Source organism: Meleagris gallopavo, chromosome 2, assembly GCF_905368555.1.
Source record: "Meleagris gallopavo chromosome 2, MGAL_WU_HG_1.1, whole genome shotgun sequence".
Classification (NCBI taxonomy): domain Eukaryota; kingdom Metazoa; phylum Chordata; class Aves; order Galliformes; family Phasianidae; genus Meleagris; species Meleagris gallopavo.
In genome coordinates, this window is record NC_139405.1 from 2558426 (window position 1) to 2578593 (window position 20168).

Here is a 20168-nt window from a genome sequence, read left to right on the forward strand (position 1 = left end):
TGCATCTTAGAAGAAATAAAACCACTGAGGTGTAAGAGTAATTATTGAGAGTGCATGTTTCTGGTTTCCATGCCAACCCTATCCCACACTGCTCTTACTTCTCTCCTTTTTTAATGAGCGAAGTGGTTCAATCTCAGCTTCCCTTGCACCTTACAGAAAATCGTGCTTGCCTTCTCTTTGCAGCCCCCTTAACAACTTTGTGGGCTTTCCAGCTATTCTGTTTCTCTTCCTCTCATCTGCAGTAAGCATAGTCAAAAGCTTTCCCAAATTTATTTCTCCCTGGTCACATGTAGTTGTTCATTTAGGCAGTAGGAGTCGATGCTTTAAGTGACACTCAAAGGAGACTCCACTATGTGTTGGTAGAGGTGGGTTTTTAAATAATTATTTAATTAAAGAAAACAACACCACACCTTACAGCAGAATCCCTCCCCCAAAAATTAATTATTTAGCAGCAGTAGCTGTAAAGTGATGTCCTGTTACAGATGGTGCTGCATTGCTCCTCTCTCTAAGGTGGAAATCAAATATATTGTTCTTCATGTGCCAGAATCCCAGCTAATGCAGGCAAAAGTCCCAGTGCAGTGGGAATGGACCTTTAATGGGATATAAATACACGCATTTCTGTTAAAAGAATTGCTATCAGTAATTGCTAGAAAATGGTTTTCTTTTTTTCTGTATCTTTTCTTTTTAATGAACTGATGAAAAATTTGCCAGTGTTCCCATGCCTTGGTGTATTTGTCACAGTGTTTCAAAAACATCTTCCAGCAGCGTGGATACGTTGCTTTTGTAGGACTTTTCTCTGTTTGAGAAATGTAGGAATCTCAAGTCCCGTAGGATATGAGGTTGCCTTAAGGATTCCCTTTTTCCTAATGCAGCAGCAAAACCAGAGAACGATCCCCCTGTCCCCTGCCAGCCTTTCCATCTGTGTCTCCTGTTTTAAATACCCGCTGGCCTTCTGACTGTGACAGATGCCAGTATGTGGGTCAGAGATGCTGGATGTGTCTGGCTACTCGCTGGCCCTGTGTGCCGGTCAGTGTGCCTTCTGCATGGTCTGGGCCAGGCTGTGAGTGTGTCTGAGTAAGTACAGGAGCACAACACAGCTTGATTTTTTTGCTCTTCCCTTCCAAAGATAACTTAGTTCTGTTCTGTCCTCCTTGCATTCTGCCTGTTGTGAGGTTTGTCTCTTTCTAACACCGTGCTGTATGTTGGTACTGCTTAGTGGAACTCTTGCAGTGAAGTTTCACAAGCTGTTCTTTCTCGCAGGGCTTACTTGGAGTCTGATGTAGCTGTGTCTGAAGAGCTGATTCAGAAATACAGCAATGTTGTGCTTGGTCACGTCAACGGCACAGTCAAGGAGCTGAGACGCCTCTTCCTTGTTGATGACTTGGTTGATTCTCTGAAGGTGAGTTCACTCCAGCTGTAGGTACACCAGCATTGTGCAGATAGATTTCTTGCTGACCCAGAGTAGCAAAGCCCACTTGTCTTTATGCAATTGTTAGCTCACATTTATGTTTGGCTCCACGTGCTGGAAGTACTAAGCCTTTTTGTGGCTTTCTCGTAGACACGTTCAGCTGCATCTAAAGCACCAAATGTGGCCACGGAGTTGCATTTTGGCAGTACAGTGAAACTGAGTGGAAAACTGCAGTTGGCTTTGGTTGCATGCAGTTCAGCTGTAGCTGGTGCTTAAGAGCAGAAATCTTTTAAGAAAACAAGGCACTTCTCTCCAGTATGTGCAGTTAGAATGCATCACTACCTCTCTTTAAAAACAAAACGTCAGTTTAGGGCTGGACTGACAGAGTGTTGTTACGTTGTTTTGTTTGTTTGTTTCTGTATTGTAGTTAATCTACAACCCCTTGCCTTGAATAGCAGGAGCTTTGTATCCATTCTTTTGCTGGAAGAATGGGGACTGAATGATGCCTTTGTTTTTCTAGGAAGGTGCATGCTTGATTCAGTCACTAGATTTTTGTGTAAATCATTGTTTTGTTTAGTAATACAAATTACTGACATAGCTTTTGTAAGCATCTCTGCCTAAAGCATGCCAGACAGTGTAACAGGTATCTCAAATACCATGAAGTGGTGTTGGATGGACGGTATTGGACACAGTATTGGAAGTCGACAGAGCAAAACTGACAGTGAAGAAACAGGAAAAATGGCTGCAAATTCAGTTTTGTTCTGTGAGAACTATATTCTCTCCTTTCAAGCTTAGTCCCTGGCTTTGTCTTTCAAACTGTTGCTTCCTTTATTGAAGGCAGCTTGCGTCCATTTGTTTTTCAGTTTGCTAAATCTTCTGAAGTAAAGTTGTATTTATCCTCTGGTAAATCTCTTCCTCACAAAGTGCTTAGTGAGCCCTCTGAGCTGTTGTGGGCTGAGGGAAGGGATTTCCAGTGAAACTTGGAATAAGAGAGGAAGGCTGTGAAAGTCTTTGTTATATTTGTGGAATAGAAACCAGACACAGATCTCAGGATCTTAGCACTGGTTTTGGATCCAGTTTCTCATTATGCTTCAACACAGTCAAGAGGTGGTATTGCAAATGTGCAGATCTCCCAGAGGAAGAGCCTTTTCCCTCTGGAAAAAAGATTGTAAGGCTCCAGGTCATCTGGGATCTGCTGCTTGTGAGATGGGAGAGAGGAGGCAAAGCCTTAGCCCAGAGGTTTGTGTAATAATCTTCCTGCTACAGAGCTGTGCAGTGAAAGTACTCATATGCTGGGGCTGTGCGTTCATGCTTTCTGCTCATCCTTCTGTACAGTGGATACCGCTGCCTTTTGTGGCAGCAGGGCTCATGTGGGCCCGTCACTGGCTGTGCCTTGCTGCTGTTTCCACTTGGCTGCATGGGATGTCTGCTCGCTGCCCTTCGGTCTGTACGAGGCTCTCGCCTTCCATTCAGTGGCCGAGTCCTTGGGGATCATCTCTGCAGCGCTGTAGCCTTCAAGAGCAAAGTTCTTACGTGACTGGAATTGCATTTTGATAACTTGGTGTCTGAGGGAGGAAAGGAACATGTTCTTTGTCTATTGTGCTTTCTGATGGCATTGAGTCTGTGTTCAGAAAAAGATTATTTTGTTTAAGGCCTGTTTGGATGTGATGAAACAACAGGGTACATGGCAGAATACGTTGTAGTCACAAGGTTGCCCCTATTTTTTAAAGAATTAAGCCCCTGTGGTATGTTCCTTCCTCTGAGTGAGGAGAATTTCCACGCCATTTGTTTGGAGATCACAGCCCCTCGCAGTAAGGACTGGGAAATAGTGAATGGCCAACAGCTGCTTTGGTCAGCACTGCATGAAAAGCTACCAGAATAGAATGGACTCCAGTTGGGATGACTTCAGGGCACTCTAATCAGCTTTAAAATAGTGTGGTATGTGGGGAATAGGTGTTTATTCAGCCGAAGTAATTCATGTCCCCTCTCTTCTGGCATTTAAGACACTTCATGTGGGTTAATTAGTCTAATTTATGGCAGTTGGGAGCAGCCCTCTGTGAAAGCAGTAAATGTCAGCGCTGCTCTCAGCTGCTGGTTTGAAGAGTTTGTGCTTGAGGAGAACACAGAGATCCTGATGATGTAAATAGTGGCTCTGGTTTTATATTTAAAAAAAAAAAAAAAAAAAAAAACCACCACAATTCTTGGCTTGTGTAGTTTAAACATCTTCACTATAGGAAACAGCAGGATTGTGTATAATTGAAGAGCTCTGTTGTAGAAAATGTCTGCAGGTCAGCTTATTGTACATAATAGTTCTGGCTGTAAAATCTGTCTCATTAAGATGTTTTTCTGTTTTTATTAAACAACTGTTCAGTAGTGGAAGTCTTAAAATGGACTAAATGTTTATGCTGCTCAAGGAGATGCTCCTCAGGAGGGGTTCCAGAAGAGCCCTTGCCAAAGGCCCAGGAGAAGCTGCACTTTGGCCCAATGTGCCATGATCTGCCATGCACTGAGTTGCACAACCAGCAGCTGCTCCACGTTGGGGACGTTGGGACACGCAGCTTCCAGTTTGTCATTGCTCAACTGTGCTTTGAGAAATGGAGCTCCGTGCTGTGTTGGAACACTTCACAGTAAAGAAGCTGAAAGATAGGCATTTCTGGATCTGCCGTTAAATTGCCTTGCGCTTTGAGTACTGCAGCTATTAGTCATTGGAATGAGGTGGCAAAAACTCCATTCAGTCCATCAGATACACTGCTTGTTTTGCTGGCTTGCATATCATTGTCACGTGCAGGCAGTGAGCTTGGGCCCCATGCCTTCCTTCTGTCCTGTCCTGAGCATGCGGGAAGAACAGCATTATCTTGATAGGTCAGTCCTGCTACCTGCTGCTCACATGAGCCCAGTTTTCTGGCATGGGCATAGCCTCAGCACTGTTATTTATTAATGCTCCCCTGCCTGGGATGTTGCTTCATTTCTGTCCCTGCGGCGATTCAGGAGGAGCTCGGGTGGCTGTCGGAGCTCTTTGCTGCTTCTGCTTGAAGCCTGAGGATTTATGGTGCTGAGTGCACACTGTGAGTCATGGAAATGATCCCAGGCCCGGGGCTCCTTGCTGCAGTGTCAGTTCCTGGCTTTCCTCCTGCTGTGCTGCACAGACAGACCTGTGCTGGAAGCAGACTGTTGGCTTTGTTAAAGCACTCTGTGCAGAGGCTGCCGGCCACTTCCCACCACTGCACTGCAGAGCAGAACTGAGGTCTGAATGAATCAGGAGGGAGTTTGGAGAAATCTGCTTTATTTTTCTTGATAATCTCGCCAAAGCACAAGTCATTGCTTAGAGGTACACGCTGCTAACTGCCCTTGCTCTGACACCCAAGTCCTGGCTTCTGCTCTGTTCCTTACGTGCAACTCTAGAAGAAAGCGGCTGATCGGGGAGGTGCTGACACAGAAATAGAGCTGGCAGCCTTGGCCCTTCCCACCCCGTATAGGTCAGAGGTGTGCTTGGGACACTGCACCTGGCGGAGGACAGACGGCCCCGCTCAGAGCTGCTGGGGCTGCTCAGGACAGGGTCTGTGCGGGAGCAGTGCTGGGCAAAGGATGATGATACAGCAGCCCCCTGCCCAGGGCACTGAGTGGCTCCCAGAGACTGAAGCGTGGCTGCGGCAGTTCCATATCCCCAATCCCCATATGCAGCACAGCCCTGCAGTTGATGCACTTGGATGCGGGCTGCCAGGCACGCTGCAAGATGGCTGCTGGCTCTTGGCTCCATCCCCGGATGCTGGCTTGCTCCAGCCTCTCACTTGCCTGTCCTGCTCTGTGTGTTTGAAGGGAGGGAAGCGGGAACTGGTTGCCCATTGTTGCTAAATGCTGGATTGGAAGCAGTATACATCAATGCAGAGGGCGTTGGGCAGCCACCAGGTACCGACCACTCCTGGTCACTGCTGACTTGGGCTGCGCTCAGCCCGATGACCCAGACATGGGGGGCTACATATCCTATTACTGAACCTTTCAGCCGTCTCGTCACACATCTATAATTACACCGGACATACACAGGGATGTTGGAGGCTTTCTAGCTTCATGAGTGTGTTTTGAGAATTTTTCTCACTCAGTGTTACAGCCAATATGTTTTTGTACCACACGTTGTGGGCTAACGTGCTTTTTTTCCTTTACAGTTTGCAGTGTTGATGTGGGTGTTCACTTATGTTGGTGCCTTGTTCAATGGTCTGACATTACTGATACTGGGTGAGTGTTTCAAGTTGTGTTAAATAGCTGGCATGACAGAATAACCCTGAAAAAGCACTGAGGTCTGCCTGGTATTCCAAGGCTGTTGCCGGGTTCTGCAGAGTGTATCAAGATGATAGAGTTGTGTGTCCTTCTTCTAGGGCACTGATAACATTGCAGAGGGATAATTGTGAATTGTGTTGCCGAATTCCTTGAAGTTGCTGATTTTTCAGACTTTGTATCATTCAGAAGCATGTTCCCTTGTGCTTATCTGTCCGGGTTAGCTTTTCTTTAGTATGGTTGCTATACTGTAACTCACTGGTGGAGGAGCAGATCTGGTCCCCTCCCACTCAAGATAGTTTGATTCTGGTAGTCGAGAGCAGTTGCCAGAAGCAAACTGGGGTCTGAAGAATGTGTATAACCCACAGTGCAGAAGTGAGCTGTGATCAGATGCACCGTGCCATTAACGAGACTTGAAGAGCAGCCCAACTCCTTAGTAGATTGTTGAAATTACTGACCAATGATTTCTGTAGCTTAGCTATTGCTCTTTCTTGTACCTTTTTGAAAGAAATGTCAAGGTGTGAACTCCAGCCTCTGTTAAACAGAGCACTGTTCCTTTGTCAATATTTATACCGGTGATCTGTTCTTTTCCAGCTTTGATTTCGCTCTTCAGTGTTCCTGTTATTTATGAGAGACATCAGGTGAGTTTTTAATAGGATTCATTAAGTACTCTGTAAGATTAGCTCTGTTGAAACAAAACCAGGAAGGAATAAAACCAAATTTTATCCTTCTAAACTCTGAAGCCTTTGAAGCACAGGCCTTTAACCAGGAGCCAGTGCCAGAGAACAAAGTTTGCTGTGAAGTCCAAACTGTGCGTGCATCCCCTCCTCCTCTTTGGTGGAAGTTAAGAGGGCATCCCCAGCAAACAGTTATGAAAAGGTCATGGTTAACCTGGGGGTCGTCTTGTCCTCTCATCCAGATTTGGTTGGGATGACAGCAGCGTTAGGCAGGGTGTGTTAATCTTGGTGTGAGTTCTGAAGAAACCACTTTGAAGCTAATAATATTCAGGCTTTGTGTCCCAAATCCCCCTGGAATTTGTAGTTCTGACAAAAACTGGTGATGGGAGATGCTTGGCACAGTCTGATACTTTTCTTGTTGACAGACTAATGTTACACGAAGGAGGTAAGAAGAGCCCAAAGCAAAATGCATATGATGAAATAATAGCAGAGCTGGAGCAGGGAGTGTCTTCAGCAAATGGGAGCACATGAGGGGAGAAGCCAATGCTGGCTTAGCAGTTCCTTCTCCTCTTTCAAAAACAACCCCGGTAAGGGAGGCCAGCCTGCAATTTGGGAAGGGAGGAAAAGAAGCACTGAGAAGAAGATGGCAGAGCCTCTTGGGCTCCTCTCTGAGCTCCCAGATGAGCCTAGAAACGAGCAAACGAGCTCTGCAGCAAAAGGAAATCCTGTAGCCCTGAGGAAACCTGATGGACAATTGGTGTGGCTTAACCCCAGCTCCTCAATCCTCTTGAGCTGAAGGCTGCTCCCTGAGGGCATAAGCTCTTTAGCAGGCCCAGCCCACCAAAGCAGCTTTCCTTCTCTCGGGTGCCCCGAGGGGTGACTGCTCCTCACCACCTCCTCAGTTGTGCACTCGTGTCAGAGCTGCCTCAAGAAGAGGCGTGAGTGAAAAAGGCCTGTGTTTAAAAATGCAATCTTCTGCTGATACTCAGCTTAACAGTGGGCTCCAGCGAGCATCTTTTACCTGGAGAAACCGCTGCCTTTTGATCAGCAGCCACAGGATGGAAGGTGACTGAGAGAGAGAGAGCTGGGCTTGGGTGGCCTTGGCTGCATCAGCCCAGGGAATAACCAGTGCTGAGCTCTTCCTTCTGTCAGCAGTTGATCCTGTGAGGCACATCCTGGTGCCCTGCTGTAATGCTGCCATCCAGCAGTTGATCTGTAACATCTCCCATCTTACATTTTAGGCCCAGATTGACCATTATTTGGGACTAGTGAACAAGAATGTCAAGGATGCGATGGCAAAGTGAGTATTTTTTGTTTGTCTCACTTTCTGTATAAATAACGTATACAGCAGGCCCATACTACATGCATTAGTCGTGGGAGGAGAAAGTCTTTTGTTTAAATACAGAGTGGTTGTGAAGTCTGCTCCTCTCTTGCTGTTGCCATTAAGTTCATTCAGTTTTATTTCTAATGGCAATCTACAGATTGAAGCTACCGGTAGAACCACAGACCCTCAGCATTTGCAGCTGTGGGGTGCGTGAGGAGGAATTTAGCAGTGGTACCAGTTCCTGAGGGTAGTAGTTGGTTTGCTGTGCTCATTACCTCCACATCTCTAAGCATACTTTTCTACCTACTCTTTTTTGCTTTCTCCAATGCCGTTCTTTTTCCTCTCCCATTCCTTTTGCAGGATCCAAGCAAAGATCCCTGGGCTGAAGCGCAAAACTGAGTAAAAAGCCTGAAGCAACTTATGGATAGGAAGTTCAGCTTTTAAGGGGGAAAATACTCATTTGGATTTACATGGGGAGGGTCAGGGAATAGCGAAACCCTTGACATTGCAGTGCAATTTCACAGATCTTTATTTTTTAGCAACGCAGTGTTTGAGGAAAAATAACTGTTTTGACTGCCATGTGTTTCATCATCTTAAGTATTGTAAGCTGCTATATATGGATTTAAAACTAATCATCTTTCTTTATCCTGTGTGCAGCACTGGCTAATACAAAAGATTTGAGAAAGCTGTACATTTTGCTTATCAGAGGTAGGCGCTGCTGCGTTCCAGAAGAGGTAGTGCAGGTGGAGCAGAGGAGAACACTTCCCAGTTTGTGCACTGTGTATGGTCTGTGTAGATTGATGCAGATTTTCTAAAATGAGATGTTTTAGAAGAATATACCATTTTAGCAAGTTTTGAAAAATCTTGCCTTTTTGGTATGAGTATAGCTGTATTGTGATTTTATTGTTTTATCAATTGCCAATATATATATATATATATATATATGTGTTTCACAAAGCTTAGATCTTTCAGCTGCTCCACAGTGCTTCGTACGTCAGAGAACTGACTGATTCTGGACTAGCTCCATAGCACACAAGCTTGAGAAACTAAAACGTCTCTGTAAACACTAGCATCTGTTTAAAAGAAGCAAAAAAAGAGTAATGAACAAAGGAACCTCCACGTAAATTAAAATTACAGCATACACTTGGTTGCGCAAACGTACAGTAGTTAATTTTGAGCAAATAATTCTACAGTCTCTCAAACTCTGAACATGTGTGGACTGAATATCTAATGCTGCAAATGTTGTTTGGGAACTTAAAACCTTGTTATGCAAGAAATGGTAAATGAAAATATAAACACTTGCAGTTTAAGCTGTATTGAACTAAGTCTGTGGAATGCATTGTGAAATGTAAAAAAAAAAAAAAAAAAAAAACCCAACAAAAATCAACAAAAAAGCAAAAAAAAAAAAAAAACCAAAAAAAAAAACCAACCCCAAACAAAAAACCCAAGTATCAATAAAGCTTATAGACTTAAAATAATACCGGTATTTTGCTTTCTTGAGGTAAGTTTAATATATTTGTGTTTACTTTAAGTTCCTCGTGATTAAATATCCATTGTACATGGTGGTAGAAATAGTTTGTCAGATTTCTAGCAGTGTGAGTAGGTGGAGTTTTCATGGTACCTTTTCTTTCCGTCTGTGCAGCATGAAGCAGTTTGCTCACAGAGCAGCAGGAGGCCCTGCATTACCACCCCCAGTCGGTCCTGAGCTGTCACTGAACCTTAGGGAGGCGAAATGTGAGTCTGCTAAAAGAGTTTCAGGGTCCTTGGCTGCTTGTATTGCAGAAGAGAGAATGCAGCCAGGTACTTGTCCAAGGGGAACTGTCAAGCAAGTCAGTCCAGTATTTTTTCAGATGTTTGGTTTGTTTTTGGTGTCTGAGTCAAAGAGCTGGACATTGAAAACTGGTATCCAAATTTATTAGAGACACAGATGTTAAATGAATGGCATTTTGACCATTGAAAAATAAATTCATGCACTAATGTATTAATTTACAGTATAATACATCCTCACTTCTGAACATTTTACAGATAAAGCCAAACGATATAAACATAGAAATTTGCAAGTGCTTTCCTGACAGATGCTATTGCTGTAAGGTATTGGTAGCATTGCTGTCGATAGCTCCTGCTGCTGCACAGCTGCTTTTGGTCAGGATACAATCAGTGTGAAAGGCAAACATGACAACATAGGCCAAGAAGGTGCTCACTGACATCACCACCCAACGGGATTACACGATTTGATCAAGAAGGATTCCTTAAAAACAAAACAAAACAAAAAACTGCATAGGGACTCCTACTGTGTATCTGACAAACTGATCTTCTGTATAGTAATATAAGGCATTAATAAATTCAGTTTTAAAAAAAGCTGATTCTTTGAGGTTGCTGAAGCACTTTTGTGTGTTAAATACATATAGATCCGCTCCTTGAATGGGATAGCTGTTTGTTTCAGTGGTCAGCACTACAATATTCTGTGTCCAACTGCTGCAATCTGAGCTTGGTGTGGGAACCTGAAGTGGCACAGCAGGACAGTTTCACAGCCCAGCATTTCATTGAGCTGAACTGGGACTAAAGCACTATTTAACATCTCAGACACTAACTTGAAGTCAGAATGTTCTCTTTTGGCCTTCAATTCTTTAGATTAAAAAACAATCCTAAAAGAATAAAGTTATTCCAATGTCATAGAATGGCCTGGGTTGAAAAGGACCACAATACTCCTGCTATGTGCAGGGCTGCCAACCAGCAGACCAGGCTGCCCAGAGCCACATCCAGTCTGGCCTTGGATGCCTCCAGGGATGGGGCATCTACAATCTCCTTGAAAAACCTCCTTGAATGTCAGAACTCTCTATTACCATTTCACAGTGCCCAGATTTTCTGTTCCTTTTTAAAGTTTCACTTGAAAAAGTTGCTGAACTCAATTACTTCCTTTTCTTTGTGCAATTCCATTGCCCCTCAGTTTCTGGTTTTGCAAAAATGTTCACCAACAGTTGCTGAACAGTTCTGCTTGTCCTTTGTGAGCATCTGCTCCTGGTCTCCACTTCAACGTGGAAGCAGCTCTCATTTCCTTGCAGCAGCTGCTGCCCTCCTACCTGTGGTCACACAGCCCAGGCTGCTGCAGAGAGTGCGTGAGAAGCAATGACAGGGAGAGGAGTTCAAACTGAGCACAGATGATGCTTTTCTCAAGGGCAGGAACACTTCCTGGGAACCAGAATGATGTGTTTTCTGAGACCAGGCAGCATAGGGCTGGCTGCCTGCTAAAGGGCCCTGGCCAGCAGTATACCAGGGGTCAGGAGATCCCTGTGGCAGAGTGGGGAGCACTGATTCCTGGTGGCTTTCAGAATACTTTCATAGACTTGATGGTCACTGCCTGGGCCAGTGTTTAATTAAACATGAAGTACATTTTCCTGCAACCGGAGAGACTACAGGAACACTCAAGGAACAACTAGCTCATTACCCGTGTTTAAAACCTTTTTGCCCCCTCCTGGCTCTGCTTTAGGCTTCAAGTTCTAGCTGCAGCCAACCTGCTAGCATGAACTAATTGTGAACAGCATGGCAGGAAATGTTTGGCCTTACAGCTTGTATAGGTTCCTGCTCACAGAAACATTTTGGAATTTGTTTTTTTGAAGGTATGAAAAACCAAAGCAGTACAGGGGATAACATAAGTACACCTCTGGAAAGGGTGTGAGTGGTTAGCCCTCCTCTGTGTGGAAGTTTAGCACCATATGTTGAAAGCAGACTGGTGGGAGGCAAGATCGTAGGCCATACTACAAGAAATATTGTTCAAAGGCACTTAATGGATAGAAAAATTTGCCAAAGAAACATATTAAAAAAAAAAAAAAAAAAAAAGGATTTAAGAGCTATACTTCACTCCTTTGATTACAGACAGCTGCAGTGTGAACCCAGTGTCCTCATTAGCAGCCTGTGCTTCTACTGAGTGCACTGAGTTTGAGTTTGAAGCAGGCGTGGTGAAAACATTTGTGAATGTTTGAGCCATGAGTTTTGAAATCACACTAATTTAAGGGCCCAGCATTTTTCTCTGCATCCTCCCTTCTCCCACACAGTTTGAATAATACAGTATTAGGCAGTTACCTGGTCACTTTGGCCCACCCCACTTAGAAAACTTCCCTTCCTAACCTCAGCTTCCTGCTCTGGGATGTCGGTATTTGAGACACAAGAGCACATTCATGCTCACTACAGTCACAAGAAATCTGGAAAGATGAAATCCTCCAGCAGCATCAGGCAGCAGTCACAGCAGCTGAAGGGGGAGAGGCATCCGTGGCTGTCCGGTCCTGAGCCAGCGCTTGGGGTGGCAGCAACACAGGAGGAGCTGTCAGAGACATCGCCACACAAACACACTGCAAAGAAATTAATTGATAGTTCATCAATTGATTGATACCATTAACTGATATTTTTTGAAGTAACCTCCAGCATATCTTCTGTAAGAGAGACTGGTGGACTTGTTAAGTGAACACTGAAGCACACGCCTCCAGGTGAGGCAGAGCTGAGCCCAGCAGAACAGAAACACACTGCAGTGCCTTCCCCAGCAGCACCAGGGCTTTGTCTTCACGCACATGCATTCATGGACACGTGGACGGACACAGAAAGATGCAGACTGATGGACAGACAGGAGCACACAGACAACCAGACACACTCAGACCGACAGACACGTCCATGTGTGCACACACCTGCAGCCACACTTGCACAGACACACAGACACATGGACAGGCACACTGACACACAGCCACGTGTGTACACACACACAGCTGGGCACATAGAGACACACGGATGTGTGCAGACATGGATGGACAGAGACATGCTCAGACAGACACACTAAGCCACGTACTGCTAGGCATCTACCCACCACAGACATGCATTCTCACAGCAACATGCTCACACACATCCTTCCCACACGTGGCACACGCACACCCCCACAGCCACACACAAAGCCAGAGCCCAATGCAGAGCCATGTGTGCACACAAAACCCTCAGGTGCTGCACCCACACACACAGCTACAACCACAGCTACAACCACAGCCATACTGCAGTGAGCACAATCACACATCCCTACACATACAGCTGTGAACTTTTTTTTTCCTCTTTAAATTCAGACACCTTTTGGGCAGGCTCCTCTATTGTTTGAAACGGCCTTCTAAATCTGCTGTGCTGCTTCTTCTGCTGGAATTCCTGTCCTACCCTTTGCTGGGTGGGAGAGCTGCAGTTATTTTGGTGTGACTGACATCCCCACCAGCTGTCTTTGATCTCAATGCTCTTCAGACCCACACGGGGCTCCGTGCCAGCAGCTGGGGCTCCTTCAGCCATCTCCAGTCCCCCAGCAGCTCCCAGCTCTGTATTGGCATCAGGCAAGCTGTGCTTGAGCCAGCTGTTCTAGGAAGACAGCGAGTCAGGGAGCGCGGTGCAGGCGCTGGGTGCTGAAGGCAAAGCACCTGACTGCAAGGTACTGCAAGGAGCTTTGCCCAACAGCTGGCTCCAGGCCAAGCAGAGGAGTAGATCAGCCACAATCAAGCATTAAATACAGCATTGCAAGACTAAGAAAAGCAAACCTCAGATTTCAGCAGGCAGCAATGTATGCAGCCTGAGCCCAGAAAGGCAGTGCATGCATTGCCTCAGATTTGGCACGCAAAGGTGCACAGTGAATTTTGTAATTCTTCATCATGGAAATAAAAATAAATAATACCTGCAGTCATCTCCTCCTGTGCTGATCACGTACTTGTCATCATGAGAAAAGCGTATGTTGGTAACGTGTGCAGAATGCCCAAAATACCGCTTGTGTTTGGCCTGGTGGAAAGAGAAAAAAAGTTCAGGATTTCATTACAGCACTGAAGAGCAACGATGCTGACTTGTGCAGCATCTGCAACCTTTGAGCCCCTGCAATCCAAACTCAGCCCCTGCTTCCGAGCACTGCACCTTCCCCAGTGCCGGAAGGCAGCAATGCCCCCCAGCAGCCAGGAGCAGCCTGCAGCTGACCCACTGCACCATGCCCTCCTTAAAGCCACGTGCTAAGGAATGTGAACATGGGGAAAGTAAGCTGCTTAGACTGAAGGAAAATAAAATCTCCACTTACAAATTTTTCTGTGCATGGGAAATCAAACAGCTTCACCAGACCGAAGTCATCCCCTGTGACTATATTTAGGCCAGCATGGGTCACGCATGCACAATTGACATCTGCCTTATCTGCATTTCGTGGCCAAATTCCAATGACTTCATCTCCAAGAATGCTGTTCCAAAAGGAAGTTAAAAACAGAATGTTAGACCATAAGACCTTCTTGTTGCTGCACAGCATCCTGATAAAAAACTCATCCTTACAAGCAAGCCTTCTCCCTCTAAACCACTGCACAGAGCAGTGCTCCCACAATGGAGCACATCACAGCAATGCATCTTTGTTGTGCGACTCCAAAACCAGCTCTAGCCACACATCCTGAGGTTTATCTCCTGTGAAACTACTTCCCTCATTCTGTAGCAGCAGCTTGTGTAGCTCTGGCCTTGCCTGTCCTTGTGAGCCTGCATGTAAGTGCTCACAGAGCTTTTTACAGTGATATTCTCTTACCCTGAAGTTGTGGAATGAATGAATGGTCCTTTGGATCTGAGCATTTCTCAGAGGAGCTGTTTTCCCCTTAGTTGAGGTTCCGTGCAATTATTGCTGTTTTACCCACATACCGACCATCAGATGCCTCTGCCCCATTCCCACAATCTGTCCAGAGCCCTTAGAAATGAGTAATTCAGGGCAGATTTTTAAGCTTGCTCCATGGCAGAGCAGTAAGAGTGGGAGGATTCTCACTTACCTTATTCTCACTTACCTTATCCTAAAACTTGCCTATGTTATCATCCCACTGTTTGCTGCCAGATGGGCCTGTTCCACTTTCTACTGTAAGAGCACTACCATGGATTTGTAAATGTATGGGGAGGGCCCTTTATAAATGCACGCCAGCAAATATGTTTTAATGGTACCCACAACCCCCTTCTATACAATCAGCTCATGTTTCCACACCTCCTATGCTGCTCGTGTTCACTGTGGGATAAGGTAGCTCCTATCCTACCTAGTGTGCCAATAAAAGTAAAGCTGTAACAGCATAGAAATCTGGAACAAATGGCAACAATCAGCGTGGATATTTGACAGCATTGATGACACTGCAGAGCATGACACCAGCCAACTTGAAGAGTGTTGAAAAACATGCATTAGAGGCCTTTGTGGAAGTGGAATGTGTACCCCTCTCTTACAGGCTTGCCAAACCCTGGGATATTCTGTGTATATGGTGTACACAATTCAATCTTCTGCACTGTATTGTATTCTCCATTGTATTTGCCCCCAGTCAGACAGAACTTTTTAGTTTTTAGTGTTTGCTTCTGTTCTGTTTTGTTTTCTTTTACCTCGTCCACGTGGCCCACGTGATCTTTTCTATTGTGGCAGCATCTGTTATTTGCTTTCCTAGTGGCACCTCATGGACTTGACGCTTATAGGCACCGGTTGATACCTGAATGCAGGAAAGGAAAAGCTATAAACTTCACCATAAACACATTGATTTCTTCTGTAAAGAACTGCAGTGGTAACAGTAGTAACAGTAATAGTAGTATCAGGAAATAAACATCTAGGATGCATTTTTTTTTAGTCTGCAATAATTCTTGATATGTAATTTAAAGGAATAACAGTTACAGGGTGACAAGTGAATCAAGTGTTTCAATGCACATGGATGGATTTCCTTTTAGCTTATCTCAACCCAACCTTACTAGATCAGAAAAATTTAAGAAGGAAGTGACTCCCACATGAATTCAGCTATCCATCTTGCCATTATGTCTGATAACGAGTCACAAGAAACAGAAACAAGGATGTGCCTACACACGACATACCTGAATGTACCTGCTGTCAGCAGAAAAATCCATCTGGATGACAAAACTTGCAATATCTTTGCAGTAGCCTATTCGGTTTAGGGTTGTACCTTGAGTGAGATCATAAAAATCTACCGTATGCTCTTGGGAACCCACAGCCAAAAACCTGTTATCTGGGCTGATCCTAGACAATAAAATACAGAATGAGGATACAATTTACTGTTTCTGTGCAAGACTTGCTTTTGCTCCCCATGATAACAAAAGAGGGCAAATTAATTTTACTGGAAAACAAGACAAACCTTGTATCAATAGTGAAATTCAGTCCAAATCAAATTTGGTGCTTCATAGGCAGATAAGAAAGGCAGATGACATCATATATTGTTAACTGATGTTAACATTGCACTTGTATACAATGCACAGTATGATATGAAGAACAACATCAATCCTCTGTGAGAAAGGAACAGGATTTGCAATTTTATACTGTATTATAATATTAATTCCCAGAATCATAACTCCACAGCGTACAAATTACAAGTAGATAGCAATGAATTAATCACAATAAATAAATAAATGAACTTAGCCCTATGGGACTACTTCCAGAGAAAGGGGGCTGTGTCCTTGGAGAACTCAACAGACATGTTGGACACACCTAATATCCTGAATTGCAGACTTCCTGTCTCGCTTCTTGCCCCAAACCTTAAGGCTGTTAACCAGTAAGATCACAAATTCTCCGTTCTTCATGCCGATGGCGACCATCTCTCCGTCAGGACTGTAGGCAGCACATCTCGCTGGGTGACCCAGATTGACTTTGTTCAGGAGTTTCTGCATGAACAAAAGCAACATACCTCCCTGTGGAAAGCCACCGAGCAAATGGAAACCTTCCAAACACCGAGTACGAAAGCCACTCATTAAAAACAAGTTCTGTAGAGTTTCCTCTAAATAGAAATCTGAAATTTCACATAAAAATCACACCCACCAGACATATGTTGCAAAACAGACTTCAAATAGAGGTGCAATTAAAATGGGTGTTTCACGTTTGCAGCTATCTTGCTGCAGGATAACTTCAATTTTGAGATCGCAAAGCATAGTACTTATCAAAGAAGGATAAAAGAAATCAATTTCCTATTTTCTTTAGAGAGGTATTCTACAATTTCTGAGCAATATTTTCTATGATTTTACTATTTGCTATATAGAAACATAGCAAAACGCTTTTGCCATTTCAATTAGCTGAGTGTATTAATAACGCTAATAATTTTTGACGTTAGAAATGAACCTACTATCTCAGGCAACTAGCTTTTGAAAAAATTTATGTAGCTTGGCATAACCAGAAATCCTTCTGTTACTTTTAATATTCTTGCTGATTAATGCAATTTGACATCAGAAAAAAATACTGCTGATCTACGTATATGCCATATCATCTGCTGTAGAGAAAGGCTCTAAAAGTGTTGGAGTCATGCTCGCCAGTGAGGCAAGCTTATGGGAGGATCTGCATATTATCCATGGATCTGTGTCAGCACAGAATTAAGATGCTTCCTTACTGCACCAGTCTGCACTTCTAGATCAAAATCTCCGCTTTTTACAACGTTAAATCAGAAATAACACAAAACAAAAGGCACTCCATTAACACAAACTTATGTAGCTGCATCCCACTGCAAGTAGCTTGCTTTTGGGAAGAGCAGCATGCTACTTCACCAGTGCCTTGCTTCTTCACATGGCCACATAGCAGGAAATGCTTCGCACCAGAACAACAAACACAAGTGTTGTTTTACTTGGCTGCTCAAAGGTGCACGCAGGGCTGGAGCAGTGCATGTTGTGCAGTTGGAAAAACGCATGGCTGTATCAAATTATCACTTTCAATTGCATTGTTTTCAGTTGAGCAATACTCACTTTGTCACACAGGTCCCAGATTCTTGCTGTTCCATCATTGCTGGCAGAGATAAATAAGTCTTTTGAGGGGTGCGTCGCTAAGCCCCAGATCTCCCCTTCCATGTGACAGTCAATTAATAAGTTTGAAGCAGCATTTTTTTCTCCTACTTCAAGGATTTCCCCATCTTTTGTTCCCACTAAAATTTTCCCCTGTTTGTATTAAAAAAGTAAAAAAATCAGACAGTACAGTAAAATACCAAAGCGTTATAGAAATATCTGTGATAACCCATCCTGTAGTGCTTGTCCATGCAGAATCTTAAGAACAGGAGACAAAACACTGGTAGATTCATGCCTGGAGATCTGATATCATATGCAGGTGTTACTGTTGGGTGGTGGCAGTGGACTTCCCTCTTGCCATTTGTATTCAGATCCAAGTGTTTACATACAGGCTGGTACAGCATGATTCTCATACCGCTGAGGTGACTTAATGTCACTTCTGGACAATAACATAAACGTCAAACAAGGTGTTAGACTCAGTTAGACCAGCGTGGTGCACATCTACATTAGCTGTACTGCCACTGTCTGAACCACAAGAGCCCTTCCAGCAAAGACTTGCTTCAGAACAGTCCCCTCCTTTGTGTCTCCTGTCCAATCTTCACCACCATCAGCACACAGCAATGCACGCCACGATGTGAAGCCTGCCACGTTGGCTCTCTTACCTTCCCTCTGCAGACGGAGCGCACGCACTCGATGAGCTGTCCTGTCTCGAGCTGAAATGCTCTGCACCGTTTCATCTCCTGGTCCCACAGCTTTACGGCCCCTCCTTCCTTAGTGCTGGAAAGCAGAACGCTGTGTTACACAGATGTCTCCTGCATGGGCTACAACAGATCCCATACATCAATCTGCATCACTTCTTACTAAGGAAACCTCACTACACTGTAGGGTAATGTAAGGTAAGTAACAAAAAGGTGGCAGATAACACAACCATTCAGTATGTCTTGTATCGATTCAATAAAAGTGATGTGAGAAGGAAGAAAGCTGTGTGCTTTAGGAAGAGTATAATATGTCTTACGGTCTCTCCTTGCCTCCTGTAACAATAAGCCCATCTCGAAGGGTGGTGTACATTGTAAACACCGGTCCTGTGTGAGCTTTTGCCACAAGTCTGACCAGAAAATGGTCCTTCCAGACATAGACGTCTCCATTTATGGCACCAGTAAACGTAAGGTTATTCTGCAACAGATAGGAACAATCTCTGATGTGATAAATATCTCAGCATTTTTGTGCAGTTTGAATTAAAATTATTTAGGCACTGCGTTTCCTGAGAAAATCGACCATGCAATGACCGCAGGAATTAAAACCACACACTGAGAATAATGTGTTTAATCACTGTGCTATGATGGTGCCTCTTCGAGGTACCATAGTTAATATACACCAGAGTGTAGGGCACATTCACTTCATGCATTTCACCTTGGAATTTCCAACGCATGTGCTACTCTTGCCATGCATGTGCTATGTCATATCTCTTGTTGCATGGATGGACAGCAGGTTATCACTACTGAATTTCAGGTGACATTTCTTTCTTCTTTGAGTATGTGCCCATAGAAATCCCACTGTCTTCAAGATATTGCAAATAAAGGGTATAAGACTAAGTGCAGAACTGGCTCAGTCTTGTACCTACTTGAAGCACCACAGCAATTGCATAACTGAACAGGAAAAAGTAGTGAGTATTCTGCATGGAAAATGTGCTTCTGGAGTGTGCTCTGCTACATGGAAAGGCTTGCTGCAGGGGAAAAGGCACAACTGCAATCCCACTGGGCAGCCTCTGTAGCAGCAATATGTGCCTTTTAAACATCTTGAATGATCCTTAATTCTGTAAAGGGGAAAAGTGGCTTAGCTGTATTGAAAAATACAGAAAAATTCCATGTAAATGAAAAGCATTTCATCTCCTCTTTGTCAGGAAGAAGGAAAAGTGTTCCCAGTTGCCATGTCCTGATAGCATAAAGAACTAAATACAACATCACTTTTAAATTCACTGATAGATACAAGGGAAAAGATGTTACAGAACCCTTTGCTAAGGGCTCACAGGGAAGTTTCACATTCTGCAATAAATAGGAGAAGAATCTACTGATGAAACTGGTGCAAAGAATTCGCTGAATGAATTTGCTACTGTTAGAGACAAAAATGCAGTGTAGCTGCATGCCAGCATGACCTGCTGCCTTTGGCATTAGATGGAGCTGGATGAGAAAAGTCTGTGGATGCATAAAGAAGCAGAGGGTACGTACACAGCCCCTCCTCCATTCAGCATAACTTACTCATGCTCCTGTGACATGCATTCTTATTGCCAGTGGGATTCAATGACACACACTTAAGGAAGAAAACAACATCCTGAACAAATGACGTGTGCTAACGGAGTGGAGTTCATCTGCTGGTTTTGAATGTTCTCCTTACAGCACGTTGGTTTTATCATTTTAAAAAACAAAAAGTTGAACTGTGCGTTGAACACATTGTTTTCCTTGAAGTCTAAAGCACAGTGCTATGGCTCCTTAATAAACATACAGGAAAATCCTATGCACTGTCAACATGAGCTGAATCACATGTCATGCCCAGCACTGTCAGTGGGAAAAGAGGTTACACAATTACAGTATCAATTACACTGTAATTAATAAAAAATATTCACTGGCAGAGAAACCCAGCCCAGTTTAGAAAAATTAAATGAGGATCTAAAGATGCTCAGGTCTCACATTAGAGGTTTAACTATTACACAAGATCTCCACGTTCTTGCACCATTCAC

General features: G+C 44.1%; 2 protein-coding genes across 14 annotated transcripts in view; one reads left to right on the forward strand and one right to left on the reverse strand.

Annotated features, from left to right (window-relative positions):
* Positions 1 to 9061, forward strand: part of RTN4 (reticulon 4) — a 51391-nt gene extending 42330 nt beyond the window's left edge. For all 11 annotated transcript variants that reach the window (XM_085218598.1, XM_085218599.1, XM_085218597.1 and 8 more), the window contains 5 exons: positions 1261 to 1399; positions 5569 to 5638; positions 6272 to 6318; positions 7596 to 7654; positions 8039 to 9061. In XM_085218598.1, coding sequence (XP_085074724.1) covers positions 1261 to 1399; positions 5569 to 5638; positions 6272 to 6318; positions 7596 to 7654; positions 8039 to 8081 — 358 coding nt within the window. In that variant the 3' untranslated portion in view covers positions 8082 to 9061. The remainder of the gene's footprint in view (positions 1 to 1260; positions 1400 to 5568; positions 5639 to 6271; positions 6319 to 7595; positions 7655 to 8038) is intronic.
* Positions 9024 to 20168, reverse strand: part of EML6 (EMAP like 6) — a 115806-nt gene continuing 104661 nt past the window's right edge. Inside the window, exons 33-41 of one of the 3 annotated variants that reach the window (XM_085218591.1) lie at positions 18450 to 18607; positions 18097 to 18211; positions 17399 to 17587; positions 16161 to 16333; positions 15533 to 15695; positions 15056 to 15159; positions 13752 to 13905; positions 13365 to 13465; positions 9024 to 12024 (exon numbers count right to left, since the gene is read on the reverse strand). In XM_085218591.1, the coding sequence (XP_085074717.1) occupies positions 12000 to 12024; positions 13365 to 13465; positions 13752 to 13905; positions 15056 to 15159; positions 15533 to 15695; positions 16161 to 16333; positions 17399 to 17587; positions 18097 to 18211; positions 18450 to 18607 (1182 nt within the window). In that variant the 3' untranslated portion in view covers positions 9024 to 11999. Of the gene's footprint in view, positions 12025 to 13364; positions 13466 to 13751; positions 13906 to 15055; positions 15160 to 15532; positions 15696 to 15810; positions 15959 to 16160; positions 16334 to 17398; positions 17588 to 18096; positions 18212 to 18449; positions 18608 to 20168 lie in introns of those variants that run through there. The other 2 variants (XR_014881793.1, XM_085218592.1) reach the window with 2 other exon arrangements.